Below are 20,784 nucleotides of genomic sequence, written 5' to 3' on the forward strand. Positions count from 1 at the left end.
GGAGTTCGTCATCCATTGGCAAGTTAAGATCTAGAAACTCTTGATCCCATGTCCCCTTCATCTCTAGGTCTCAGCTTCTAACGTTCATTTTTTGGCTCACTTAGTATCTCCACCTCCCCCTACTCCAGTGTACCTCATACAGCAACAAAAGCGTTCCTTTTAAAACAAGGTAGATCATGTTACTTTTCTGCTTAAAATTTCTTCAGTGGATTCTCATTGCTCATAATAAAGCCAAAATTACCATAATAGAACACAAAAGGCTTCCCTTGAATATGGGCTTTGCCTGTGTGTTTCACTTTCCTCCTATCTTAGCATTTACCGGCTTGTTGATTCCTTGAACACACTAAGCTCTTTGTTCTGCATAAAGACCTTTTTGCCTGTTATTCCCTCTACCTAGAACAGTTTCCCCTCGTCTCTGCATAGTAAACACCTTCTCATCCCTCGGATGGCAAAGAGGGTGTTCACTCCCGACCACCCAGTTTAAAGTAGGTCTGTCTTATTGGTTGGTTCTTTTGTTTTGCCTGTCTCCTCTACTAGACATCAGCTTCTTGACGAGCAGAAGCTACCTGTGTTTGATTCCCTACTGTACGCATAGAGCCTGGCAGACTTAAGTGCTCAGTATTTGTGCATACATACATGCATACAATTCATAAAGAGAAAATAAATCAATGTGTCTTTCAAGTATTTCTGCCTGTCCTTTTAGAATTTTCTTTAAAGATAATCTTTCACCCATTTTTCAGCTTAATTCCAAAATATCCTCCCATCAGGACTCCTGAGTATTGTCTTAAGCGGTAGAACATCATAGACCTATCCATTTGAAAGGAATATGGCAAAATATTGATTTAACTCCCTTTTATGTTCAGGCAGGCTTGCTCTTAAGTATCTCCAGAGAAACTCAGTAACTTCCTTTGATAGTATGATTTGGTTTCTTAGAATTCCTACATGGTAAAAACAATCTTAGTAAATTACCTAATCTAAATTTTTTCTGACAGAGTTTACAAAATATTTTGTCCCTTTCTTTATAAAGCCCAATTACTCATCATTATCAATTGCTCTGTTTTCATTATTTAAAGAATTAATATTTTCTATTCTCTTTTTTTCTCTAATTGGGCTTCCCTGGTGGTTCAGACAGTAAAAAAAAAAACCAGCCTGCAACACAGAAGACCCGGGTTTGATTCCCAGGTTGGGAGAAGGAATGGCTACCCACTCCAGTATTCTTGCCTGGAGAATCCCATGGACAGAGGAGCCCGGAGGGCTTCAGTCATGGGGTCACACAGAGTTGATCACAACTGAGCAACCAACACTTTCACTTCACTTTCACTTTTCTCTAAATACTGATTTCTTTAGCACTTTTAATACAACTTAAGTTGTCAGTGTTACAACTAAAAGAATAAATCTGCAGTATATTAATATCTTAGTGAACACGAAGAGGCTGTCGTCTCAGATCAGCCCCTCCATGTAGTAGTCCTCTTCAGGGGGAATTTTTAAGTGTGATTATAACTGTGAAAAATTAAACTAGAAGCAAATACTGCTTTTAAATTGATCTAAAAAATAAAAGTACTAACCCGAAGGGTACTTTATACATCTTTTAAAAATTTTCTTTTTCCTGTGGAAATTTTTAACATACAGCAGAGTAGACAGCCTGTACCCATCTCCAGCTCAGGCTGTCAGCATTTGGCCAGTCATGTTTACTTATTCCAGTTCTACACATTCTCATACCTTTATTCTCTGAGGTTTTTTTTTTTTTTTTTTTTTTTGCTTTTTATTTATTTTTTTTTTCCATTTATTTTTATTAGTTGGAGGCTAATTACTTTACATCATTACAGTAGTTTTTGTCATACATTGAAATGAATTAGCCATGGATTTACATGTATTCCCCATCCCGGTCCCCCCTCCCACCTCCCTCTCCACCCGATCCCTCTGGGTCTTCCCAGTGCACCAGGCCCGAGCACTTATCTCATGCACCCAACCTGGGCTGGTGATCTGTTTCACCCTAGATAATATACATGTTTCAATGCTGTTCTCTTGAAACATCCCACCCTCGCCTTCTCCCAGAGTCCACAAGTCTGTTCTATACATCTGAGTCTCTTTTTCTGTTTTGCATATAGGGTTATTTTAAAGAAACCTTCAGACATCATCATTTCATTCTAAATTTTTCAGCTTGTATCTCAAACAGGTTAAGGTAAAAAAAAAAAAAAGTAAACACTTTACCATCATCATTCCAAACAAAAATGATAATTCCATCATATCATATCATCCTATGCACAGTCATGCTCAGATTTCCCCAGATGTCTCAAAAGTGTCATTTTCCCAGTGAATTTGTACAAATCGGGACCCAAATGAGCTTCACATGTTGTATTTGGTGTGTATGTCTCTTCCGATTCTTTTAATCTGTAATTGTTCCGTATCCCCACCACCTTTTCTGTCATGCCATGTATTTGGGGTGAGACAGGTCATTCGACCTATAGAGCTGCCCATATTCTGAGTTGCTTTGCATTCTCACAGTGCTTCCTAATGTCTGTGATAGGTAATGTGGAGCACCCCCTTAAATATTCTTCCCAAAAGAATTGTACCTGAACCTAATCAGACCCCTAGAGCCAAATATTACAGAAGTAATCTTTTAAACTTTCCTAGAGTTATCACTTAGAACCTTAGTAGATATTGAACAGCCTTTGTGTCAGTTTCACATTAGGTAGCTAATGCTTAGGATTGACAGTTAACCTGGAATGAGCAGAAGTGAAGCAGCCTTGGAAAGCTCCTCTCTCGTCTTCCTGTGGGGAGAAGGAGGGCAGGGCTGTCAGCTCATCCTGCCCTCAAGACAGAAACGTGGGCAGTGTTCACTGCTGTGACCTGAAAGAGTGCCTCATTAGGACAGTTTTGACTTGGGTCATCAAAATTATGTTGTATCTTGCTCATGAAACAATGAGAATTTGCTGTTAAGAAATATTAGAAACAGTTAAGTTTTCACTGTGCTAATTATAATAAGGGTTGTCATGTCAGAGTGAGTATATGAAGCAGAGAAAGAAAGGCTCACTGCATGTGGGAATGCATGCAGTTACCTCATTGCTCTAGGGTAGTTAGTTACCACGCTCACCCAGCCCCAGGGATGCTGATGGTGACCCCGCTGCCCCCACCACACCTGAGGCTGCTGCATGTACCACCTGGCTGTGCAAAGGGTTGAATTAGGTCGTACCTTTTCAGTGAACAGTGTAGTATCTGAGTGTAGCACTGGACATATCAAATATAATGGACATGCCTGGTAAACCTTAACCGCTGTCGTTGTCATCACCATAGGAGAAGAAAGGAAGGGAGCAGGACATTTTTGGCCTCACATGCTTCTAGGAGGACCACGTAATAAGTCAGAGTTGGGAGAGGAAAGGAAAGGGAAGTGAAAGAATGGCAATATAGATGAACAGAAGGCTTAGGAGGTACTGTGTTGACTGAGAACTCTTAACTAGTATCCTATTCTGAGAAATCGAAGGGGTGCCAAGGAAAACTACTCCTGAGTAAACGGAATTTATAAAACCTTAGGTTCTTTGCTTTTATATCTCTTGAAATCCAAATTTACGTTTATACAGATACTCAGAGGAAGAAAGGAAGGAACAGAAAACAATCCACCTTACGTGTTCAAAGGTCTCATTTTTCCTCTTTCATCTTCTTCCTCCTTCATGAGGGCTATGTATGCTGACACTCAGGAGACTTGAACTGACATTTTGGAGTAATTTTTTCCTTGGATAGTAGGTGGGACCCATGTTGGGAAGATTGGGTTATAGAAACCGGTCTTGCTTTTTTACACCTCTTTCTCTTTGTGTTAGGATTTTCTTGTTGGAGTGCAATGTGAGAGAAGTACGTGTTGCCGTGGCCACAATCCTGGAGAAAACCCTAGACAGTGCCTTGTTTTATCAGGATAAGGTCAGTCTCGTTTTCTAAATACTTGTTTACACATTCTGTTCTTACCAAATGTTTTAAATTGCACCTAAGGAGAAGAAGAGCCTAGGATTAGAGTCTGGTAACTTTCCACCTAAAAATGCATGTTCTGTGAACTGACGTCCTGATCACTGCCAGGCTGGAAGGCGTTCTGCACTCTCTTCCTCAGACCCCAGACATCAGGGTAGGCTCAGAATTCAGATCTGCTTTGATCTGCATCAGGGTTTTCTGTCTAGAACTCTTCCCTCTCAGAGTCTTCTCTCAAGAGTTTGTGTTCGATCTCTCCGCGTAAAGACCAGCCTGAGTCTAGAGTCTGTAGTCTAGACCAGCAGTCACTGTGAGCCGCCCCTGGCTTTGTCTCTTTTTCCTCAGAAGCTCTGTTCATGATCTGAACCTTCATTCGGCAACCGGACCAGATAGTGCTGTCCATCCAGGGGCACTGGCCACAGTAGTTCCTTCTTTGATCTATGTTATTCCCTAATCCTTGTTCCTGTTATTCTGAATTTCTTCTTCCTAACCCTGTTTTCTGTAACATATTTTCTTCCAGTTCACAATTCCGCACATGTTCAAACAACATGGTATTTATTACCATTCTCAGTTTCCCCCAGATTTTAAGTCTTAGGGACATAAATGACATGAGTCTGATTATTCAGTCTGTTAAGTCCTAGCAAATACAGCAGTAACTTCCCAAGTTTGCTGTTTCAAACAGCTGACACTACATGGAAAACTTTGAAAAATGTTGTATTCAGAATGAATTGGCTCCTTATAAACGTTGGAGGTTTACTCTAAGGCAGTGGCTTTCGATCAGCTTAAACAGCAGAACCGTTCTTCACAAAACCTTACTTGGTTGCAGAATATTAAAAACACAGGTCATTGGGAGCTGCCTGGGACAGCTGAGATACCGTTGCTCTGAAGCGCCCCGTGGGAGTTCTCTGAGATACTTAACGTGAGAACTTTCTCCCTCTCCTGCTTCCTCCCATGTACCCACCCAGACAAAGGATAAAGGCAGAGTCAGTGCAGTCTCCCTACAGATGGGGTCAGGCCATAGCACGTCACCCCACCAGCCTCTCAAAGCAGGACTGCAGGGGAAGGAAAGTGAAGGGAGTGGTGGAGGATGTGAGCCATTTGCCTCAGTAAATTCCCCTTGATACTCAGCTGTTGTTATATTATGTCTATTTTCCCCCATAACGGAAATGGTGCCTCTTGCCACCCACTTTATATTGGAAAGTATTTTGAAATGGAATGCTACATACATGGTAGATTTTACTGTATTTATAATGAGTATGACAGGATGGATGGGAATATTTCATAAATCAATGAGAACCTTCTCTAGAGGAAAGGAACTGACAGGAGTAGTAAGCCTGGTCTCAATTCTCAGGTCACACATGGATTTCCAGGGACCTGTCCAGAAACAGTTGGGGTGGGAGGGAAAGAAGAAGCAATGTGATAACCAAAATGGTTTCTAAACAAATAAAATGTTTTTCAAAGCTTTCCATGAGGCGTCAGCGGGCTTTCAAGTAAGTTCACAGTTGAGTTGATATTACCGTTGTCATTCTGTCAGGCTGTTGCTCTCCATTTGCTCCATTGGCTTGGTTCCTAGCCTCTATGCCTGTGTCTGTGTTTTTTATTCTTTGCATCTGTGATTATGTGAAGAAGTAGCAAAGTGGAGGGAGGGATTCAGAAGTGTTTCCTCTAAAACCCCTGCCTTTTTTTTAAAAGACAGAAAGAACTGGGCTTTTTAGAAAATGTGACCATTAGGCAGTAGAACCGTGCCCTTGAGTCTGAAGGCGAGGAAACAAAACTAGGCTTTTCTTTCGTTATTTCTACAGTTCTACCAGTCTTCCCTGGAAGATCAAATTGATAATTCTGTTTTTGCTCTCCAAAGCATAAATCCATCTGAATCTGAGACTGGATTGTATCAATCAGACTTTTCCTTTCGTTCTTATGGTGATTTACTTCAGGTTAATCCTATTACAGATGTCCATCTTACATTCTTTTTCTTTATGTAATTTCGTCTTTCCTCTAACCAGTTAAAGAGCCTTCATCAGTTACTGGAGGTACTGCTTGCTCTGTTGGATAAAGATGTCCCTGAAAATTGTAAAAACTGTGCTCAGTACTTTTTCCTGTTCAACACTTTTGTGCAAAAGGTAAATGATTTTTTTTTCCACTAGGGATTTATAGTCTAAAAGAATTTTATATATGCAAAACATTTGTATTGGTCAACATAGGACCTATATGATATAATTTTATGAGTGTTTCTTTTTAAAAATCTTCAATTGTGTGTTATGTTACTTGTAATATAGCGTAGGTAGGTGGGGATCATTTCTCATTGTTGGAGCAGGAGTCTGCATTGAAATGAGGGGCCCTTGTGCAGGCCCACAGGGCTGTTAGGTTTTCAACAAGCACTTTCTATATGTAAATTATGGCATTTAAACACTTACTGCTTAAAGGTTCTCACTTGGCAGTATTTTTGGAATAGCTTTCTATCTGGATAAGAATATAATTTGTCATTCTCTGTTTCTTATGACAGCAAGGGATTAAGGCCGGGGATCTCCTTCTGAAGCATTCTGCTCTGCGACACATGATCAGCTTCCTCCTCGGGGCCAGCCGGCAGAGCACCCAGGTACTGCCTGCTTTTGTTTCATACAGCCCAGTGACCTGGCTACAGTTTTTTGCAGTGTCTTTGTTGCATCAGAGTCCAGGTATACAACAAGTGCTGTGTAGCTTTTAAAATTCTTTGGAGTTCAGTTATTTTTACAGCCTCCTCATAGAATTTATTTTAAATGCCATAACCAGTGGGAATGACTAACTCAGACATCAGTCAAAATGTGAAGTGCCAAGTGTCCTGGGAGGAAAAATGGGTTCTGCCTGGGGGATTCGAAAGCCTTCAGAAAGAGTGACACAGGTCCTCCTCCACTCACTCTGTGGGACTGTTAGCAAGGCTTGGTCTTGGTGGGGGTGCTTACATGGGATGCTGTCACAGACCATTATTCACATGTGAAGTTGAACCATTAAATGCTGAGCAACATTGCTGCAGATGTAATACTCATATTCAGAAAATGAAAGGGAAATGGTTTTGGAGTAGTAGAGTCAACTATATCCTCAAATGACTCTCCTGTTTGAAGTTCCTATGTTGGTGTGTTTTTTCCAGTCATTATATTTCTTCTGTTTGATAGATTTAAAATACACAAAATGTCAACATGCTATAATGATAAATACTATGTATGGAGCAGTTATTATGTGCCAGACACAACTGGTTACTTTTCATGCTCTACCTCTGAAGTGTACAGTTCAGTAAAACAGGTAGTTTCATCCCCCTTCTTGGGCAAGAATTCCAGCTGAGAGAAATTGTGACTCATTCAGGATCACGGGGCTTAAGCTTTAGTTTCCACTGTATGTGATTCATTGCCTAGGGAACCTTTCCTTTTTTTATTAAGGGAGACAGACTTGTCATTTAGGCCTCCTCTAGCTTCCTCTCATACCACCTAGCCACTCTGACTCCTTAATGTTGAAAACGGGACTTCCCTGGCAGTCCAGTGGCTAAGACTCCACACTTCCCCTGGAGGGGGCACAAGTTCAGTCCCTTGTTAGGGAACTAAGATCCTGGGTGCCACACAGTGTGGCCTAAATAAATAAATGCATGGACAGTAACTTGCTCTTTGTGCTGATATTATGTTGAGTATCAGTTTTTACTTTTCCTTGTCAGAGGCTCCATTGACACTGATGATTATTTTCAGTTCACTGTAATTTAAATAATACTTAATTTAATTAATGATGTTATATTGTATGATTAATATTGTTTTGCATTTATGGAGCATCTAAGTTTGAAAACGTTCTCACTTTTAATGTTTCCTTTGATCCTCCCAGCCATGAAGTGGGTGTGGAACAGGTAGCGGGTAGGTTGTCCCTGTCCTGATACAAGGAAATCAGGTAGAGAAGTCACCCATATCCACACAGATCAGTAAGTGGCAGAGGGGGCCAGGCCTGCAGACCCCCAGCCTCACAGGCTTTCCCCACTGTACTGGGTGTAGGAAAATTACCTAGCACGTGGTGAGAGCTCAATGCCTAAATAGTATTGCATAATTGTATTTGGTTTAGAATACAAATCCATATATATCTGTGTTAAGCCACTCTTAAGCTGGCCTGAAACCTGTGAGGTTTTTGTGCTTTGATCTCTCGTACTGTCAAACATTGAGAAAGAATGTGGCTCAGAATATCATGAACCCACATACCTTTTCCTTCCTTGTCACTTGTTTCTCACCAGAGCACTGACACCCACTTTTTTTTCTCTGACAACAGATACGTCGATGGAGTTCTGCACAAGCACGAGAATTTGGGAACCTTCACAATACAGTGGCATTGCTCGTCCTGCATTCAGATGTCTCTTCCCAGAGGAATGTTGGTAAGCTTTAAAACCTGTCTTTAATATGTCAAGGAACTGGAGAGATGGTCAATTTGTCAGTAACATGTAGAGAATAATAATGTTGGCAATTAAATGTATGTTAGTGGCTTCTCATTTGGCTATTTGATATTTGAGGGACGCTTAAATTTTTTTTTTCAATTCGTGTTAAGCTTCACCTTGTTTTTACTAGTTTGTCACAGGGGAAAGTCAATAATTTATTTGGGGTGGGATATAGAAGCATTTAAAACACTGGGTTTAAAGGCTACATTTCTATACTGTTGTCAGGCCTTACGGTGACAGCACCAACAACAATAGCAACGATAGCACAGCGAAGCTGCTGTGAGGTACTCCGTGTTCCTGTGTACTGTGCCTCTCCCGGGGCTCGCAGCTTGTTGTGTTGAGTCCCCTCAGCAAACCTGTGACGTTGGTTCCCCTTCCGAGTGTGCGGGAGCTGAGACGGGGAGAGCTCGAGGAGCTCCCACGTCTCACAGCTGGTCAGAGGCATAGCAGCCAGTGTGGGACACAAGCCTCTGACCCCAGAGCCTATGGCAGGGTTTTCATGTCATCTGACCAGGAAACTAGATCAAAAATCACAGTGTATCCCTCTGACCTGGAGACGCCGTTGGCTCTCTGAAGCAACGTGGGGGAGCTCTCGTGTAGTCGTGAGCTAGACTGTGCTTCCTAAATTCTGATTCACCCATCTAAAAGATGAAGCTACCTCCTTTGTGAGTTCAGACGGGTCTGTGAAAGAAAATTGAGAGTGAGAGTCCTTGCTTTTCAAGCACGTAGGGTAACCCCTTCCATGTGAGAGATTTCTGCTCAGCATTGGCAGTTGTTTAAGCAGCAGAAGTGTCTTGTCCTCGGTCTCTTCAGAGGCACTTTGGGCCTTTTTTTTTTTCTCATTTTAAACTTCTTCAAAAGGATTATCTTGGCTGTGAATCACTGGGAGTCTAAGGCTTTAACAGTTACACCTACATCCAGGGCATACATTGAAAGAGAGGGGAAGCCTTTTCTCAAGTCTCCTGACTGTGAGTCTAAGGATTTAACAGTTACACCTACGTCCAGGGCATACATTGAAAGAGAGGGGAAGCCTTTTCTCAAGTCTCCTGACTGTGAGAGATGGCTGTACATGTTCAGCAGTTGGGTGTGTGAATCTGGAGGCAGTCGCCTTACCTTGTAGACGTCGGTTTCACGTGGTAACATGAGGTGGCCTCTTCCTTTGATTTCCTAAAGCTCCGGGTGTGTTTAAACAACGGCCGCCTATTAGCATCGCCCCCTCGAGCCCCCTGCTGCCCCTCCACGAGGAAGTCGAAGCCCTGTTGTTCTTGTCTGAAGGGAAACCTTACCTGTTAGAGGTATGTCCTTGTTCCACTAAAGCCATTTTCCTTTTATCTGTTTTCTTGTTTTTGAGGAAAAAAATGCCTTTTGTTATTAGTTGTATTTTGTATGTTATTCTCATGTAGGGGAGTATAGTTAAGAAGCAGTTATTTCAAATTAATTTTACTTCCTGTGTGTATGTCAGAAAGAAATAGGCAGCTGAAAAGAATATTATTAGTCTTCCCTGCAACTAAGAATTGGGCCTCCAGGTCCCAGGAGGAGGTATATGGCATACACACACACCACCACCACCCTCTGCCAAGTCTCAGTCACTCCATTTATTATCAGAGGGTTTACTCCGAATCTTGTGTGTGTCGCTGGTCCTGAATGCTACAGCTCTGAAGCATACGGGTTTTTCAACCTCAGGACTATGGAAGTGAGCTCTTCACAACCTCTTGTTGAGGTCCCTCCCCCTTCCACCCAGAGCTACCACATCTTAAGAACATAATCTTCCAATCCTTGTTCTGTAACTTGATTTATATATATATGACTCGGTGAACATGATCATACTGGTTTTTATTTACATCAACAGTGCTGTACTATAGCTCTTTTTTTTTTTAAGCTTAATGTCATGTATTTTTTTGGACCTATCAGTGGTTATTTTAATGGGAGAGGTCGCCTTTTAAAATCTGATAGAAGTGACTCCTGAGAAAAAGGTGCACGTTTGCACAAACTGTGTTAACTCTCAGACAGACTCAACTGTTGGAGGCAGTGTTGGTGGTCCTCAATCTGAGCGGATTTGAGTGAAAGTCAGAAACAGTGTTCTAACAGTGAACTGTGACAAAAGAAACACTCCTTTTCTACCCTCACTAGGTAATGTTTGCTCTGCGAGAGCTGACGGGCTCACTGCTGGCGCTCATCGAGATGGTGGTGTACTGCTGTTTCTGTAACGAGCATTTCTCCTTCACCATGCTGCATTTCATTAAGGTAGGACCTCGTGAACACCTGTGGTAGCCTGCGAGCCTGCAGTTGAGACCTAGGAAAGCGTTTCTTTGCCTCCCAGGCAGTTTGCTTCTTTTAATAACTTTGTTTTCCTAATCATAAAAATAGTATAGGCTCATTTTTTAATTGAAGAATAAAAAAAGGATTCAGAATCTCACCATTTATGATGATCACCATGAATATTCTCTCACATTTCCCTTCTTATTTTCTATACACATATTTTAACATAATTAAGATTTTATTGTCTATGTGGTTTTTGTGCCCTCTTTTTTAATTGACATTATAAGTACTTTCCGTATCATTAAAAGCTACCTGAGTGTATTTCCTTCTCTCGTGTATCACAGTTTACTCAGCCATTCCCTTCCCAGTGAGGCATATTTGCATTGGGTGCAATTTTTAAGTATTAAGAATAATACTTTATAGTTAGTGATAATGCTATGGTGACCGTTATCGTATAAAATGGTTTTAAAGTTTCGGGTTATTTCCTCAGGCCACATCTAAAAAATCAAAAGTAGATTGATTTTTCTCATCTTCTGAAGTAGTAATATATGTAGTTCATTATGAAGCTCTGATCAGTGTGTAGTAATTACTTACGTTGCACTTTCTGGATGCCAAGCACAGTTCCAAGCATATTTCGCATTTAACTCACTTAATTCTCTAGTACATAGTCCTATGAGGTATAGATAGATACTAGTATTGAAGATATTGAAGACACGAGTGTCACACGACAAGTAAGTGGCCGAGTGGGAGTTCGAATATCAGCGGTGTGGCTCCAGGGCTGTGCTCTTAACTACTGCCTTTCTAGGGATTATTAGAAAAACCTTTAAGCCTATGCATACCATATTTATTCATTTTTAATCTTTAATTTTTAATTACATGGAGAATACACTGACTTCATTCTCTTTGTGAAAAAATATGCAAAGTCCATTTCGACCATCACCAGCCAGCCATGTCTCCTCTTCCCCCTACCCCATGGGCCAGTACTGTCACAGCAGTTATGTGTCTTTCCAGTCCTCTGTGTGTGAAATTACAAGCGATATTTTAGTTTGTCCCACACCTTGCCTGCCCCAGGATTTGTAAATAGTGATAACAGGTAGTGTTAGCAAGCAGCTGTGATCAGTGGGTCATGTCTCCAAGCTCTTATTAAAGTATGTTCTGCCCTCAGCATTTTCTGTACTGATCTGCCTGTATCAGGGTTGATTGAGACCTCTCTTTACTGTTTACTAATTATATAACCAAGGGCAGTTTCCTCTTCTGAAAAACAGGAGGAAATTTGACTAGACCTAACAGATTGTGTAGATTCAGTGAGGCATGATACATGAAGAACTCAGTACCAGACCTGGCACCTTGCAAATGCCCTGTTGTAATGCAGTGTCCTTTCCCACTGCATATTATGTGTAAGGTTATTAAAATGCACAGAGGTGTGAGTTTTCTCAACCTTGCTTTCTTCGTTTAATGTGTCTTGGCAGATGTTTCTACTTGCTAAGCTGAACTTTTCTTATATTTCACTCACAGCATGTTGATCTCAGAACACTCTGATTAGCATCTCACAGCTACTCGAGAATAGTCAACAAAACAGAATAAGTATAAATGAAATATAAGTATAAATTGAGGCCTGTTTAGTGACTAAAAACTCTCTCCCTTCCTTTCTGCTTCTCTCCTTCTTTCTCTCTCCTTCCTAATTTCATAGTAAAATATCATGGAGGGTTATAGTAAGGAGGATTGTGGTGTTGTCTCAGTCCCCAGATTTAGCATTTGGGGAACTGAGACCCAGAGAAGGAAATGATTTGCCCAAGGTCAGCCAGGTGGTGGTAGAACTTGAGCTGGATTCCAACACTGTTGATTGCCACTCCAACCTTTTTCACTGAAGACTTACTGGAATCTTTGTGCTTTTAAAAAATATTTCAGAACCAACTAGAAACAGCTCCACCCCATGAGTTAAAGAATACATTCCAACTACTTCATGAGATACTGGTAAGTCATGAATGTTTTGATTCACTTGCATTTAGATATTTACTAGGCAGCACGCATTTGCAAATAAAAACTATATGTCCTTGTGTTGCTTTTCCATTCATTTGTTCTGTGCTCACCAAGTCCTCTTCACATCACCCATTCTTCTTGCCTTAACTGATTCAGAGGTGAATGGTAATAAATTTCCTTATGTTTAGTGAGGGAGCTAGACAAGGACACAAGCAATTCCAGTGCAGAGAGCAAAGGCCTTACTTACCATGCTTAGAAAATGGTGCTCAGCTCAAGTGTGATCTTGTGTGAACCTCGCAAGAACCAGGAAGAGGTGAATGGCTGGCTCTGCGGCCTGTCCATGTGCTACTGAAAATATCTTTATGAGCCACAAAACTGAAATGTAATCCACTATAGGGTGCCTCCCAGTTTGGGAAATACAAAAGGCAGGGGAAAAAATACAACTGCAATCAGTGAAATGAGGTATTATTAGAAGCTAAACTAGTGGAGTGACCTGCCAAGGACATCATCAATAAGTGACAGTCAGGATCTGAGCCGAGTGACTGGCCGTGGAGCCTGTGCTCTCTACCAAACGCCCGGTTTGCTCAGTGACTGGGAGAGGCAGGACTAAAAGGAGCGGAAACTAGTGGGGCCTGGGGGAGGAGCCCAGACCAGACCAGGAGGAGTTTCCGGTTCCAGTGCCTGTGGACTTTCTCCCTGTGGGCCAGTGGTGACTGGTGGCCAAGTTCCACCTACATGTCTTGGCTGTTTGGCCCAAATTGTTTTGTTCTTTAATTTCTGGATTGCAACCTGTCTTCAGAAATCAGGCAATCTAGCCACACTGGTCTGTTTCCTGCGTGCTCCAGCCACCCAGAGCAGTAACAGCATGTCCTTTCCATGAAGCTTGTGGTCTCTGGTTCCCCACTGCCCTCAGCACTGCTGTTGTCTGTCACGTGGCTCATTTCTTACCATCTTGAACTCTAGACATTTAAGTTAGTAACCTCTGCCATCAGTGATGGATACCATGGGAGGGTTTGAGGCAGGAAAGTGATATAACCTGATTTATGTCTCCCCCAGCAGTTGTCTTAAAGGATGGACTAAAGAAGTAAGCAGGGTTGGAATTTGAAAACCATATAGGAGTCTGTGGCAGTAATCTGAGTGTAAAATACCAAGGCTTATACTAAGGAGAGACAAGAGCAGAAGGAGCTAGGGCCAGAACAAAAGGTGTTTAGAAAGAGAATCAGTGAAATTTAGGACTGACTGTGAACTAATGAGAGACTAGCCCAGGAAATATTTAAAGCAAAGAGCAGGCAGTGGGATAAGGACTGGCTTCCCCTTAGGTCCCTAAGGCCTTGGCACAGGGTAAGCATTTAATAAACACTTGAATATGGAGATACATCATGGGTGCCATTTCTAAAATGCCTGTCTCTCTGGTTCTTTGCCTCTTTTTGGTCCTAGTGCTTTTGTAAGATCATTGCTTCTCAGGAGTGGATTGAGTGATGTTCATCTGTTTTAACAACAGACCCACTTAGTTTATTGAACTGTGCACAATTCAGTGTCAGGCATTAGAAGTTCAGCAAGAGTGTGACATAGATCCAGCCTTGTGTGGTGTGGCATAAATCTCCACATCGACTTGTAGAGCCTGTATTATATCAAAACTTTGACAGGTTTTTTGTGAACTGTAAATCTCTTATCTTTGGGATCATAAAATACACATCCTTATAATCCACAGAGAACCCTAGATTCAGTTCTTCAGAGCATGTAGTAGGAAATGTGTGGATTTTCAAATACTACTTAATATTTTTTCATCTTTAGTTTGAAATTTAATATATTGTTGAAAATATGGCAGTAACATATTTGGTTTTGATTTTAGTATGTTAGTAACTATAGTCCCTTGAAGGAGTTGTTTTTAAAGGCACCAGTGGCTGTAACACAAGTTTCTTCTGTCATTTACCAGCCTTTGTTTCCTGCTTCTCACAGGTCATCGAGGATCCCATACAAGTGGAACGAGTCAAGTTTGTGTTTGAGACAGAAAATGGATTACTAGGCAAGTATGGCTGCTCGTGAAGAAGCACCTGCAGGAAAGGTGCAGAGAGCCCATCACTCCAGCCAGCCTCCCCTCCCCAGGGTTCGCCTGGCACGGATCCCTGAGGAGTCCAGGGGTGGTCTGCTCAGGGCTCTTAGACTCCCTCAGTCTAGTCAGGAGAGTTAAAGCCAGAGGATCTTACCGCCCTGAACACTCCTGCTTCTCGTAAGACAACAGCTTGAGGTCCTTTTACTGGGTCAGGTAAGATTTAGGGGTGCTGTGGCTTTCTTCAGCAAGCTAGAGGTTTGCCACTTTAACAGGAAACCTTTCTCCCACTCTGTAGCCACTGAGGTGGGGAAGGACTAAAACCTTACACTCAGGATACTGTCCGCTCATGAAATGCAATTTCTTTTTTTCTTTTAACCTGTGTTATGAATGCACCCAAATCGTTATTATCTGCTCATAAAAGTTTTTTGACAGCCTTTTCTTTTTCAGAAGGCTAAAGTGACTTTAATGAGCTATATCTTAGAAAAAGTTTAAGTTAAAAATAGTCTTATCCAACTCCCACCATCCACCTGTATTCCCAGTTAACTTGAGTCATTTTAGATATTACTGTGTATTTAAAAGAAGTTTTAGCATCTCCTTTTATTGCAGAAAAGAAATTTATGCTTAAAATGTTCTGTAGTTACAACATTCTAGGCCACCGCTTTGGAATGGTGCTCTCTTCTCTGAGCAGCACCCAGGCTCTCTGAAACTTACAGACAATGCATGCCTCAAGGGCAGGGAGCAGGCATTACAGTCATCCCTTGGTAACCACAGGGCGCTGGTTCCAGGACCCACTCGGATACCAAAATCCATAGATGCTCAGGTTCCATAGTCTACCCTTCACATCCATGGTTCTGCACCTTAGGATTCAACCAGCCACAGATTGTGTAGTACTAAATGTAGTTATTGAAAAAAATTCACATATAAGTGGACCTGTGAAGTTCAAACCCATGTTGTTCAAGGGTTGTCTATATTTATCTTTAAATGCCCAAAGCACAGAACAGTAAATATTTGTTGAAGTGAAATAGTACTGTAAATCTCCATTTATCACACTTAAGTATTTTAACTACTCTTTGTCAGTATTGCAGTGAATGGAAAACTTTGAAAGTCTCTAGGTGAATAATCAGCCAATATAAATTTTAGTTCCTTTCAGTTCTTCTGAAACTCAAACCTTCACCACCTTGTATGTTTCTTGAATACTACTTAAAGTAGTGTTTCTATCCATTAGAATTTGGAGAACCCTATTAAGTCAGCACTACTGTGCTTTGGTTAAGTTCCCAATCTGCTTATCGAAAGTTTGCTGTGAATTTTCAGAACAGGAGAGCTTTATTAGCTGGGCCCACTTCCAGTTTAGTGCTTTATTGTTAAAATTCCTTCATTTGTTCTCAGCTCTGATGCACCACAGTAATCACGTGGACAGCAGTCGCTGCTACCAATGTGTCAAATTTCTTGTAACTCTTGCTCAAAAGTAAGTATTGACTCAAAATGCAGTTGAGAAAATGATGTTTTTTGTTACAAGTCAGATATGACTCAAGAAAAAAAGTTCCCTTGTTTTGGTACCTAGGAAATCTGAGCCAGTCAGGGCATACTTGCTTGGATGGTACAGATAACTATTCAAACAATCTCAAAGAGACAAAAAAAGGGGAGTATTAAAAGTAACATCTTATGGAATCCGGGGTGGGGGGGATTTGCTGAACTGACAGACTTTGTACAGAAAGGAGAGGAGTCCAAGGCAGGTTTAGGGACCTCAACAGAAAGAATTCATGAACTGTCACTCATGATGTCTTTGGTTAACTGTCAGCTGTGTCGGCTTCAAGGTCCCCACTTTCAGAACAGTCTCTTGAGAGGCCAAACCATATAACAGCTACTTCAACCTATGAACCCAGGCACAGTGCTAAATATCACCTGTATTCTCATTTAACATTTTCAGCAATTTTATGAGGTTAGGTACTGTTACTAGTCACATATCATGGGTGGTTTAAGTGACATACCTGCTGTCAGAGCTAGGACTTGAGCACAGGCTGACTGACTTCAAGGCAAAGGTTCTTTTCTTCTTTTATTTAATTGTGCTAAAATATGTGTGTTAAGTCACTCAGTCATGTCCAACTCTTTGCAATCCCATGGACTGTAGCCCACCAGGCTCCTTTGTCCATGGAATTCTCCAGGCAAGAATACTGGAGTGGATTGCCATTCCCTTCTCCAGGGGATCTTCCCAACCCAGGGATCGAACCCGTGTCTCTTAGGTCTGCATTAGCAGGTGGGTTCTTTAACACTAGCACCACCTGGGAAGTCCCTAAAATATACATAACATAAAATTCACCATTTTAGCCATTTTTAGGTGTACAGTTCAGTGGCATTAAGTACATTTATAGCGTTGTGCAGCCATCACCATCACCATCATCTGTCTCCAGAACTTTTTTCATCTTCTAGAACTGAAATTCTGTAGCCATTAAATAGTACCTCTCCATTCCTCCTCTCTCCAGCTCCTAGCAGCCATCCTTCTACTTTTTGTCCTCATGAATTTGACTATTGTAGATACCTCACATAAATAGAATCATATCATATTTTTCCTTTCATGACTGGCTTATTTCCCGTAGCATGACGTCTTCTAAGATGTATCCATATTGCAGCATGTGTCAGAATTTCCCTCCTGTTTAAGGCTGAATAATATTCCATTGTATAGATATGTATATGTACCACATTTTACTTATCCATTCATCTGTCAGTAGATCCTTGGAAAGGTTCTCAATGTTAGAAGGAACCTGAGTTGTTTGCAACTTCAGCTCCCCTATTTATTTATTATGTTGGCCCACAAAAGATCAGAGTGACTGCATGCTAATCCAAGGTTATTTTTTTTAATTGAAGTATAATTGATTTACAATATTGTGTTAGTTTCTAGTGCATAACAGTCATTCAGTTAATATTACTTTTTCAGGTTGTTTTCCATTATAGGTTATTACAAGATAGTGAATATAGTTCCCTGTGCTACACAGTAAATCCTTGTTTCTAATCTATTTCATGTATAGTAGTTTGTGTCTGTTAACCCCATAGTCCTCTAACTTATCCCTCCTTTCACCCCTTTCCCGTGGTCACCGTAAGTTTGTTTTCTATGTCTGTGTGTCTGTTTCTGCTTTGTATATAGATTCTTTTGTATTATTTAAGATTCCACATATAAATGATGCTAACTATAATATTCTCCAGGTCCATTCATGTTGCTGCAGATGGCAATATTTCATTCTTTTTATGGCCAAGTATGGAGAAGGACATGACAACCACTCCAGTATTCTTGCCTGGGAAATCCCATGGACAGAGGAGCCTGGCGGGCTACAGTCCATAGGGTCATAAAAAGTCATACACGACTGAAGCAACTTAGCACATGCATGGCTGAGTAGTATTCCTTTGTGTTTATATATATATATGTCACATCTTCTTAAATCAGTCTTCTGTTAATGGACACTTACGTTACTTCCATGTCTTGGCTTTTGTAAATAGTATTGCAGAGTAAACATTGGGGTGCACGTATCTTTTCAAAGTAGAGTTTTTGTGTTTCAGGATACATACCCAGGAATGTAACTAACCCAGGATTACTGAGCAGACAGCACTGCCATCACTGAGTTTTGCACTGAGCTCTATTTAGCTTAGCTTATTTTGCTCCAGATTTTTCCTGATTCTTAGCCATCCTTGGACTTATACCAGAATGAAAAATCTGTTGGGATTAATCTGCTGCATTTGAGCATCCTCAACAGATTTAAATGAGAGCCCCATTGAAATAACACATGAACATGCATTTTCCAGATGACATAATATTGTAGACACAGATGGAGATCATCCTGCCACAATTGTAGGTTCATTAATTAGGCTTCATACTGACAGCATGTCATCATAATGACATAAAAACCTAAAAGAGTGGTATTTCCAAGTAGTGTTGGGGCCACACAGCATATCTGATTCCAGCAAACACAAAGTCCATATATTAGTAGTGTCTTTATATGTACTTCCATATCCTGAACATATCCCATTTTATACATATGTTAATGGCAGTCTCCCCATCGGTACTATCTTCAAATAAGGACAGCTTTTTAGGTGGGCAAATACAAATGGAAAGGGAGAGAGATCCTCCAAAATCAGGTTTTAAAAACGTTTTTCCCTCATATCATTCTTTCTTATTTAAATTATAAAAATTAAAGACTAGTTTGATTTTATCAAGAGGTCATTTATTGTATACCTTAAACCTACTGGAAGAGAACATAGGCAAAATATTCTGACATAAATCATAGCAATGTTTTCTTAGGCCTGTCTCCCAAGGCAATAGAAATAAAAGCAAAAATAAACAAGTGGGACCTAGTCAAACTTACACATTTTTGCACAGCAGAGGAAACTATAAACAAAATGAAAAAGCGACCTACAGACTGGGAGAAAATATTTGCGATTGATGCATCCAACAAGGACTTAATTACCAAAATATATGAACAGCTCATATAACTTAACAACAACAACAAAAGATCAAAAAAGTGGGCAAAAGACCTAAATAGACGTTTCTCCAAAGAAGACATACAGATGGCCAGGTGGCACATGACAAGATGTTCAACACTGCTATTATCAGAGAAATGTAAATCAAAGTCAGAACTAGAGTGGGGTATCACCTCACAGCAATCAGAATGGCCATCATTAAAAAGACTACAAATAATGAATGCTCGAGAGGTTGTGGAGAAAAGGGAACCCCTCCTACACTGTTGGTGGAAGTATAAATTGGTATAGCCACTATGGAAAACAGTATGGAGGTTCCTTAAAACTGAAAATAGAGCTGCCATATGATTCAGCAATCCCACTACTGGACATATATCCAGAAAAAACTGTTGAAAAGATGCATTGCAGTGCTATTTTACAAAAGCCAAGACATGAAGCCACCTAAATGTCCATCAGCAGATGAATGGATGAAGATGTAGTACATGTGTACTATGGAATATTACTCAGCTATTAAAAATCAGTGTCATTTTCTGCAACGTGATGGACCTAGAGAAGCCATACTAAGTGAAATAAGTCACACAAAGACGAATGTCATATCACTTATATGTGGAATCTAAAGTATGGTACAAAAGGACTTATTAAAAAAAAAAAAAACCTGATTCAGAGACATAGGAAACACACGGTTACCAAAGTGGAAAGGAGGTTGACGAAGGATAAATTAGGAGTGTGAGATAGCAGATACAAACTACTATGTACAAAATAGATAAACAACAGGTCCTACTGTATAGCACAGAGAACTGTCTTCAATTTCTTGTAATAATCTGTAGTGGAAAAGAATCAGAAGAAGTATGTGTATAACTGGTTCATTTTGCTGTACACCAGGAACTAACTCAACTTTATAAATCAATTATACTTTTAATTTTTTTAAATAAGAGGTTATTTATTAAATGTACAATTTGTTGTGGCTATTTTTGTTTGTTATTTTTCATTTTCCAACCTTGAGTTTTAGTAGAACTGAGTGGATGAGTTAGAGATAGATAAGAAAAGACAACAGAAAGGAGCATTTAATGAAAGGAGCATTTGTGTTTCAAAATGTTAAAGTACTGTATATTAAGCAAGAATGTTTGCAAAGAAGGCATTTGGCTGATAACAGTTTCCTGCAATCGCCAGGTGTCCCGCTGCTAAAGAGTACTTCAAGGAGAATTCCCATCACTGGAGCTGGGCTGTGCAGTGGCTGCAGAAGAAGGTAATTGAGCTTTTCTGCTTATTTCATGGGAATCAGTAACAGCATATCTTATCAGGAAATAAAATCTCAGACTTAATTTGGAGACTGTCAAAGTATTTTCAGAGTTCACACTCTTTTGGGGACAATTGATACCTAACTTTATGCATGTAATTTGTATCTTAATACATTTGTCTGAATTTTATGGATAAAAAGGATGATTATTTAAGAGGTAGTATTTTAGTGAATTCTTGAAAGCAGAAGTGCAATCTTATCAAAAGGATCTCCTGATGTGGTAGAAAGTCTGGGTCAATTTATATACTGTTCTATATGCTTTTTATACTGTAATATGTATTGGTAGAAATTGTTGACTCATGTGGGCTTATTTGTCATCTCTAATGGCCTTTTTGACCTTCC

General features: G+C 40.4%; 1 protein-coding gene across 5 annotated transcripts in view; it reads left to right on the top strand.

The window, feature by feature from the left end:
• Positions 1–20,784, top strand: part of USP24 (ubiquitin specific peptidase 24) — a 137,696-nt gene that overhangs the window by 112,764 nt on the left and 4,148 nt on the right. For all 5 annotated transcript variants that reach the window (XM_070468116.1, XM_070468118.1, XM_070468119.1 and 2 more), the window contains 10 exons: positions 3,816–3,912; positions 5,958–6,074; positions 6,458–6,550; positions 8,227–8,329; positions 9,563–9,684; positions 10,520–10,633; positions 12,557–12,622; positions 14,588–14,654; positions 16,068–16,146; positions 20,316–20,391. In XM_070468116.1, the coding sequence (XP_070324217.1) occupies positions 3,816–3,912; positions 5,958–6,074; positions 6,458–6,550; positions 8,227–8,329; positions 9,563–9,684; positions 10,520–10,633; positions 12,557–12,622; positions 14,588–14,654; positions 16,068–16,146; positions 20,316–20,391 (934 nt within the window). The remainder of the gene's footprint in view (positions 1–3,815; positions 3,913–5,957; positions 6,075–6,457; positions 6,551–8,226; positions 8,330–9,562; positions 9,685–10,519; positions 10,634–12,556; positions 12,623–14,587; positions 14,655–16,067; positions 16,147–20,315; positions 20,392–20,784) is intronic.

The sequence above is a fragment of the Odocoileus virginianus genome, chromosome 5 (assembly GCF_023699985.2).
Source record: "Odocoileus virginianus isolate 20LAN1187 ecotype Illinois chromosome 5, Ovbor_1.2, whole genome shotgun sequence".
In the NCBI taxonomy this organism is placed as follows: domain Eukaryota; kingdom Metazoa; phylum Chordata; class Mammalia; order Artiodactyla; family Cervidae; genus Odocoileus; species Odocoileus virginianus.